At 34.6% G+C, this 9,881-nt stretch overlaps 1 protein-coding gene across 1 annotated transcript; it reads right to left on the bottom strand.

The window, feature by feature from the left end:
• Window positions 1-820: 820 nt before the first annotated feature.
• LOC125828762 (uncharacterized) lies at window positions 821-1,613 on the bottom strand. Its single transcript, XM_049508091.1, has 2 exons — window positions 1,360-1,613; window positions 821-1,250 (listed from the first exon to the last, which is right to left on the bottom strand). Exons 1-2 carry the CDS (start codon window positions 1,611-1,613, stop codon window positions 821-823), a joined length of 684 nt encoding a protein of 227 aa, XP_049364048.1.
• Between the last annotated feature and the right edge of the window lie 8,268 nt (window positions 1,614-9,881).

Genomic DNA, 9,881 nt, shown 5'->3' with positions numbered 1-9,881 from the left:
CTTTTTCATAATCAAATGAGAGAAATATTTATTTTCTCTTAGTATCGTATAAATTGTGGCACTGTCCAGAAGGCACATATCTCCAACGATACGAAAAACAAGAACATAAGAGAGATTCATATGATAGTTAATGACAATCCATAAAAACTCAATAAGTTACAATCATTATGTAGCCACAGCCCTACAACTAGGGAAATTAACTACTCATAATAGTAATTTCGATCAAACAAAGTTTAATTATCATAAATAGATCGAAAGAAGAAGAGTTTAGGAAAGAACCCTAAGAACTGATGAAATAGTTCTCCCAATCGTCGTTCTTTAAAACCCAGCAAAAGAATATTTAATAAAATAAAATATTAATCTATTTATAGTTAGTCGAAACTGCCAAAACTGGCACACTGGGCGCGACGAAAAGGTGTTTGTTCAACTCCAGTTCGAGTTCTTCTCTTCTACGCGACGAGGGGCTGTCACAGACCATTATGTCCTATTTTTAATTTGCGATCAAGAATAGAATTCCTCTCCATGACGTGGAGAGGATATGGATCCGACTTGCACTTCATTTCTTCATTCTTCTTTCTTGCTTCTTTTTAACTTGGATCCTTTCGTGATTCCCAATGCCCATTTTAGTGCTTGTTTCTTCCTTCAAGCTCACATACACAACTAATCATGTTGGTTAGTATATATACAATCAAAAGACTCAACACGACTATAAATCAACATAAAATGATTCCAAACTTGGTCTAAATACGGGTATTATTTGGTTCCTATGCATATAAATACGCCTAAGATCAGTGCCCGACAATCATTTTTCCAGTGACCTTTAAGGCCACAACGATGACAGTGATCGCTCTTTCTTTAAAGGATTATTTTGAGGACCCATATTGTTCTCTCTTTTGTTATGACTACCACCTCGACGATTATTATATCGTCTTTTGCCCTTTCCACGCCCACACACATTATCATGACCCCGATTATTTTGTCTTATTTCAGACTGGTCGTGTGCTTCTGCCCCGTGTGCTTCCGGTAATGGAGCACTTTCAGTGGGTCGGGCTTCATGATTTCTCATTAAAAGGGCATTATGTTGCTCAGCCATCAGAAGGCATGAGATCAATTCAGAGTATTTTTGAAAACCTTTTTCACGGTATTGCTGTTGTAGTATCACATTAGAGGCATGGAAAGTAGTTAGTGTATTTTCCAACATGTCCTCGTCATTTATAGTTTCCCCACATAATGTCAAATGGGAAGTGATTCTAAATACAACAGAGTTATACTCAATTACGGTTTTATAATCTTGAAACCGTAAGTGCATCCACTCATAACGAGCCCTTGGAAATACCGTTTGCCTTGAGGTGGTCATACCTCCCTTTCAAACATATCCACAATTCAAGTGGATCTTTTACTGTCAAGTATTCAACCTTCAGGCTTTCATCAAGATGATAATGAAGGAAAATCATAGCTTTCGCTTTATCCTGACTTGATGCTTTATTTCCTTTGATTATACTATCACCAAGACCCTTAGCGGTAAGGTGAATTTTAGCATCAAGTACCCATGACAAATAGTTCTTTCCAGAAATGTCAAGTGCCACAAATTCACGCTTTGACAAATTCGACATGATGAAAACTATCATAAAATAGTTGAGTTAATAACATGATGTTGATTTCTTTATAATAAAAGAAAAATTAATGTTTCAAATGATTAGGAATTAGTATAAAATATATTATATGCATGAACATGGAATGTTACAAAAGCATGTAAACCCATAAAGTATGAAACGGTAAATTTAATATATATTCTAATTATTTTAAAATATTTATTACTAGTTTCAATAGTTATTAATGTCAAAGTTTTGTAAGATTTTCAAGTCATATTTAATATAATACTATTATTCTTTATGACACACAAATACTTATCATAAATGAGAGAATATACTTACGAGTATTTTAACTAGCATGCTATTATATTACTTAGTAATTAATTTACAGTTATAAGTTAGCAGCATATAAATAACATAATAATATAAATCTGAAACGTATTGATTATTATGTTTAGTAAAGTACCATAATAATAGTTAAAGCATGTTATGTATGCAATAATTAAATTGTAAATCAAAGACTTATGTAAGTCCTATTCTAGATGTTATAAACATATAAATGTATACCTGACTCGGAAAGAAAATTGATTAACTTTTAGGAAAAAGAGATAATTCCGAATTAAGTAGGTCTTAATTGGTTAGAGACTCGTGTTGATAACATGTTGTAAAACAAGAGAAAAATACAAGAATACACAAACAATAAAGGGAGACAAATGGTGATGGAAAGTATAAAGTAGAGAATATTATTTAATCTCTTCAAGTGTTCTCTTTCACAAGGGTGAAACATACCCTTTTATAGGATGTAGAAATCACCCGTTTACAATGTTAAACAAAATACGTTAGAATCTCTTTAAGTGATACATTAAATGAGACATTACGTTAGGTGTAGATTGAAAATAAACATCCACACAAGTAAATGGATTTGTAACATTTTATTATTATATTAACATGATAAGAATTGCAATTTATAGTGTTTGTTCAAAAATATAACCTTCTCACTAAGTTGCAATTCAACCAAAAAAAATTATTAGTTGCAATTCTTATCATGTTAATATAATAAAAGAATATTTTATAGCTTGAATTTCGAGAGCAAAAAATAATAAATTAATAGAGAGAGTTAAATGAAAAGAGATCAATTAATTATATTTTGATTTTGTTGATTTACATGTTATTTTAAATGACTATTTATTTTTATCCTTTAAATAATACAATTGATTTTGTATGAGGTTAAGAGCACAAATCTTAATCTAGCTATTTTAAATGCGTAATTATTTGACTTTAAATCTAAATTAATATTAATATATATATATATATATATATATATTTCTATTTGATTTTTAACAAAAGAATATTATGAATTCTCAAAATAATAAAGAAAATAAATTACCAATTTTAGGATTTACTATTGTTTATTGAAGAATTGGAGAAATAATGCGCAAAAGAGATAATGAAATACTAATTTTAGGATATTATTATTTTTATTGTGTAATGAAATATATTAATTTTTTAATAAATTACAAAGTACTCTACATAGAGGCAAAATAAAAGGTTGAGTGGAGGAGTGAGAAAAGAAACGAAAATGTTATAAAGTAATGAGACCTAAAAAAAATTATCTATTAAAATAATTCCTCACACAACTATGACATGGTGTGCCTCAACCACTATAAAAAATTTTATGTTTTAGGTAATCCTTGATTTCAAAAGCATGAAATTCCATATGAGCAAGAATGGTACAAGTACTTAGTGGACGAAAAGGGTAAACTTCTCTTTTCACCCATAATCCCTAACAATAAGACAAATGCAAATATGCTAAATTCCAATTTGAAATGCCACACTGTAACATCTCAAAATTAGTAAGTCGAAGTGGATTGAAAAAGTTGCATTTTGGCACTGATGCAAGTTCTACGAAAGTGACAACGCAAAATTAACAGGAACATGCACACAGGGTGATGTCTACTCCAACTTGATGATACGTCGAGTTAGTTTTGACGATTTAAGACATGACCATTGAATGGGACAGTACCCAAGTCACACATTCAAGCACCAAAGGTGACTTGGGGCTTACTTGGTAAATTGCCTAATCGCCTTAGTGAGCTAAGACATCCCCGCCAAATGGGTAATCTTCATCCCAATGCCTATTTTCACAATTTCAATATCAATATCACAACAATATCCATCACTCAATTAGTTTTATAATCTACCCACATGTTTTACGAGTCATGGGTACTCAGACTTTCTGCAGATTTCACAAAGTACCGCCCAAATTGACGATTTGCCTTTAAGAAAGTTGTCACTCTATCAATCATTGGACAAATATAAGTCTTTAGGGCAATACTAGGGTAATAGACTTCACCCATAATCAATTCAAGCAAGACCCGGTACATTCAAAGACTCAATTTCAGATTCTAACCTTCAAAATCAATTTCAACAATTTTAGAAAGACCCAATTAAAACAGCCCAATAGCAATATATTATGATACCAACAACACATGCATCAGGACTAAGCAAAAATATTGATGAAATCTTCGAAAACCAATCTCAGAGAAGACCAAAAAGCACAATATTGAAGGAAAAAGGTCCAGGGTTGAGAAGTAAACATCACAATGCACTCTGAACAACAAAATCCATGCAAAAGAGGTCACACAAGTACCAAAACAAAGGTATGGAAAGTTTAGGAAGAAAAGGAGCACAAAAGGATGAAAGGTTTTCTTTTAAAACTTGAAAAGACTCTTGAACCATTTAACTCAAGTGCACTCGAAGGACTGTGACTAATGTCATCGAACAGATTCAACGAATCGTTGAAGGAGCTTAAGCTTGCCGATGAGGTATGAACGAGTACCAAACTTGAAGATCAATTCATCGGACTCGATGCAGTCCGCTTAGTGCACTTCGGCGAATCACCGACTGGATCTCTGTTCGCAAAAGTTGATAGTACTATTTTTTTCATTTTTTCAGCATAGAAGGCGAACATGAAAATGTCTGCACAATGATTTTGGCGAGTTGTCGACATAGTTCGTGACATCACCAAATTTACATTTTTTAACATTTTGACTTCTTTTCAACCTACACTCACAAACACACGTTATTGAAGGTAATAAAATAAACTTGAATTGCCTCCCAAGAAGCGCCTTATTTAACATCATGGCACGACACAATTCTTACTCATCAACAATCATTTTTTAGATTTATGATGGTGTCACTAGGCAATGTTTCCTTTTGCCTTGGATTTAGGTAGGTGGAGATCTGATACATTTGAGTTTCTAGTTGCTTGATTGATACAGAATGGGAAGTAACCGTTTGAGTCAAGGTGGAGAAGTCATTTTTCAAATCCTTCAATACCTTGTCAGACTCTTCAACCTTGTTGAAGATCCTTATTAGCATTTCATCAATTTGGTTTCCCTCCAGTCCAGCTAGTTCTTTTAGTCTTGGGCAATCATGAAACGAGATATTATTCCAACTTTGGTTCCCACCCGATGTTGGTAGTTAGGATGAGAAACCACACCCCCCAATTGATATCCCGTGTATTTTACATGTCTGTTGTATAATACCTCAAATTGGTATTTTGCGGGCACCATCCACTCCTTATTCCAATTGCATTTACCGTTTTTTATCCACATCCCATGATGTGTTTGGGCAACAAGTCAAGGTGGGTCATCATTTTTGTAACGACTCGGAAAATGATAGGTTAAGCAAGAGCCTATGACTTTGTGTTGACTTTATAATGAGGTTCTATGAGGGGTTTTTATGTAATTTCATTTTAATTGTGTTACATCCAACAATTTAAAATGAATATGAAGTAGCTTGAAATTGGAAGTAACTTTTGGAAAAAGTTCAGAACCTGGAAATTTGGTTAAGTGTGGGAAATCAGTGAGTTTTTGGCCAACTTTGAGCAGTCATAACTCCTAGCTCAAGATGATCCAGGAGTAGTTCCAGTTATGTTTGGAAAGCCCTTGGAACAATATTTCCAACGCCACCGAGTTTGCTCGATTCTGAGTTCGTATGAGCGAGTTATGCCCTTTGAAAGTTGGGCAGTGAGCAAGGAGTCCGTCCGGAAATTTAAGGGCATTTTGGTCTTTTCACAAATCTTTTCTTTTGAGGTTATATTATTGTGTTAGGCTGATTGTGGATCATTTTTGTTCCATTTTAAAAGAGTAAATGTTAGGGTCCTTGAGTGAAGAAGAGAAGAAGAGGGGAAGAAGAAGAAGAAGAAGTTGGAGCTAGGATTGAAGATTTTGAGTTCCTTCTTCTTCAATTCTTGTGGGTTTTCAACTTAGAGGTATGGGGATTCTTTATCCTTGATTATTCTTCCTTTCAAGGAGCTCAATTCAAATGATTCAAAGTTCTTCCAAAAACACAAAAATCCTAATTTCGATTCTAAGCATGGGTTCTTGCATTAAATGATTTTTTTTTTGATGATTTACGTTATTAATTGTGTCTATTGATGGTTTTAAGAAAGAAATTTCCATGAACCCATGTCTTGGCAAGTTTCCTAAAGTTGGCTTATGAAGTGGGTTTATTATTTATGATTGAATGATGATGGAAGTATGCTTGGATTGAGTTGAATAGTTGACTTCTATTATTATCTATGCTTATCTATTGTGAATTGTTGGAGAGTTGAGGAATGGTGATTGTGGCTTGGGAAAAAGGGTAAGTGGACCTAACTTCATTGTTAAGGTAGAATTGATATAGAATTGTGATAGATTGATGTGTGATCCACTTATGGTGGAGGTGTTTACTTATTGAATGTATTGTGTTTATGGCCTTGGAGGCATTATATGAGGAATTGAAGTGTTGACATGATATCATATATGTGAATGGGATGTGAAGGACTTGAATGAGAATCAAATGAAGTAAAGGCAATCATGTTGTGAATATAAAGGTGTTCATGTGATCTCAAGGTGATCTTGTTTAAAGTGTTATTGTATTGTGATTGAAAGTGTGACCTCTATTATTGTTCATATGTGATGATGATGGAATGTGAAGGAACTTTATAATGTGATGTGTGTCTTGACTTGGTAGACTTAGGTGCCTCTTCTTGATACATTAGAAGCTTTGTTGAATATGAATCGATAGGATATGACATTCCTTTCGGATGTAAGTGACGAAACCTGTTTTTGAGCTGGATAGTGTTTGGTATTTTAGGCATATCTCTTGCTCTAGAACTTAGTTTGCAGTGAATAAATATGATTTGGAAAGCTAACTCGTATACCTACAACTTTTATGTTTATGTAAAATTCTAATTTAACTGTTATGGATACGAAATATGGGACGCAACATAGGGCAAGTTCTGCCCAGATTCCGAGAATTGAAATCCTGCATGACCAGCGGCTAGTGTCTTGACTATATCTTTTTGTACAAAATATATTTTTCGGTGATCCTTGTTTGTTTGCAACCCTAAGAGATGTATCTACATCTTTCATGAAGGTTATAAAGTCTAGTTCTGCCATTTTCCTTTTCAAATCTAAGATGCAACATGAGGTACTAGGCTGGCCAGATTCCCTGTTTTGGGAGCATAGTTGTATTTGTACATGCTAGGCTTACTTATGATGATGATCCTATTTTACGTCATCATTACTGAGCTAATAGAAGTTAAATAAGTTATGTAATTGTATTTCTAAGGTTGATATACTCGTGAACAAGTTGAGGTATGTGGGTTTGATTGTGGAAACCTTCCTTTCCACAAGTCCAACCATTTATCCTCTATTTCTACTTCAAGTTTATGGGTCCTTATGATTATTTATGAACTCTTGAATTATGGAATTACTACTACACATCCTATTATGGTCTATTTTGCATATTATCATGAAATGGAATTATTATGTGATGTTTATGGTTTTCATGCTTCCATGATCAAATTATGAAGGTTGATATATATGTATGTTGTTGGTGGGCTGATTTATTTGGATTTTGGAATTGGTTGCCTAGTACGGGGGGTAGTAGGCCCGTATAACCATATCGAGGGGTTGGTACCTTGGTTGCCTAGTACGGGGGGTAGTAGGCCCGTATAACCATATCGAGGGGTTGGTACCTTGGTTGCCTAGTACGGGGGGTAGTAGGCCCGTATAACCATATTGAGGGGTTTGTACCTTGGTCCCTAGCTCGGGGGGTGGTAGGCCCGAGTAACCACATTGAGGGGTTTGTACCTCTTTCGCCTCTCCAAGGGGGTGGTAGGCCTTGGAAATACTATATTGATGGTCACTCACCACACATGTACTACGCCCCACTAAATATGATTTATTTTATGTAAGCATCATTATACATATCATCTCATTAATATGCTATCTATCGGGTATGATTATGCACGTTGCCTATAAAGTCCTTATCTAAGGTAATCTTGGGGAACACTTAAGTGTGCTTGAAGAGGATCGTGTGGGCGGTCACTTCTTGTCTCACTCAAGTGTGTCTTAAGGTTATATTAGGTAGAGGTCCTATGGTAATAAAATGACATGTGTCCTTCTAAAGTTAAGCATGGGTTGTATATGGATTTATGTTAAGTATATGTATGGTTGGCTATGGTCTTATATGTTAATGTTGACTTGTATTATGTCTCTTATACTTGTAACGGAAAGGTTTTATCAAAGGATATGAAAGCATACATTTCTTGTAAATGTCCGTTGTGCATATTTTCTTGCATGGTCTCCATACTTAGTACTTAATTGTGCTAACCCCTTTCTTTCGCTTTTTGACTAAAGTGTAGGGATTTGGAGATGGTGATATGTCATGGCTACTTGTTAGGTTTTTAAGAGTTGAAGATGAAGACTTGGTGAGTCCTCATAGATTCGAGGGCAATAACCAACATGTTCCTTTTTTTATGTCTCTCTAGTATTTGCTTAAGTTTTGAGTGGGCTTAGTCCCAATGTTATATTCAGGTATTAGATGGTTTTGAGACATATTGTATAAAGTCTAGAAAGTCTTCCGCTTGCTATTTATTGAAAGTATCTTCGTGTGTGAAGAAAGTTTTTAATTCCTTATGGTTTTGGTGTCTATGCGATGAATGAATGCTAAGAGGCTTGTATTAGACCTCTTCGAGGTCGAGTACGCCGGTTACGACTAGGGGGTGCTCCCGGGTCGTGACAATTTTAGTCATGTTTTCATCGCGCTCATGATCCTTCTCTATTTGTTTCTTGCTTGTGCCCCATTGTTGAAAAGATACTTGATCATCTCTAGTATGCCATGCTCGGTTAACTTTTGTCATATCATCTTGCAACAATATTGCCACATCAAACGGTTGTCGTATAACCTACCTTGGATAAGTTGATCATCCAAACCCTTGTTGACTGAATTAAGGCTATAAAAAAAGTATTGCAATAACAAATTATTTGGAACACCATGTGTTGAATATTGTAGAAGCAATTTTTGGAACCACAATCATATTTCATGAAGCGGTTCACCTCCCACTCTTTTAAAGTTCTGAATGTTGTCCCTAAGTTTGACCATTTTCGAAGGAGGAAATAGTATCTCTAAAAATGTATCAGTTAATTCCTCCCAAGAAATAATAGAATCATTTGGCAACTCCGCCGAGCATTTTATGACTTCCCCGTTAAAAAGAACATAAATAATCTCAATCTTATGGACTCTTGTGAGATGTTTTTGAAGACGAACGACCCACAAATATTCATAAAATTTTGAATATGTTCATGAGGATCTTCATGAGCCAATCCTTCAAACATTCCTCTCATTTGGAAAGTTGTAACATTGTTCCAGTTACATGGAACATCACCCTCCCCGTTGTAGGTGGTAACCAGATAGCTCCATTGGTTGCAATGACATTCATGTGCATGTCATTTGTGTCACCCATTTGGTCGTTCTGCTAGTAGTGACTAGCATCGTCACTACCATTTTCACTGGTATTTAGACCTGCAAATCCACAACACAACAATGTCAAGCAACAATCTACTACAATTCAACAAGGCTATAAACTAACTTCGCTAATTGAATTCTTAGCCACCATTCCTCGGCAACGACCCCTCGTAAAAAGTAAATTCAAAGAGTAAGCAGACGTTGTCAATAAAAATACCCAACTAAGAGTTGGGGCCTAATCACACAAAGAATGATATAATGATAAGAATAAAACTAAGAAATCAAGAATGTGGACTTGTTCATTGTAGTACATTAAGATAAATGAGTGGATGATTCCACCAAATTTACTAAAAGAATTCATAGTATCAAATGTCACAATTAAACTAAAATTCAGAAATTCAAGTAATTTAACAAGTAATTTAAGGGTGCGGGGATTGAAATCGATATCACACAGGGGTAATTGTATTTCTTAATAGTGTTAAATAATCA

Source organism: Solanum verrucosum, unplaced genomic scaffold (assembly GCF_900185275.1).
Source record: "Solanum verrucosum unplaced genomic scaffold, falcon-dt-bn FXZP01000242.1, whole genome shotgun sequence".
Classification (NCBI taxonomy): Eukaryota; Viridiplantae; Streptophyta; class Magnoliopsida; order Solanales; family Solanaceae; genus Solanum; species Solanum verrucosum.
This window is presented reverse-complemented; position numbering and strand designations above follow the sequence as displayed.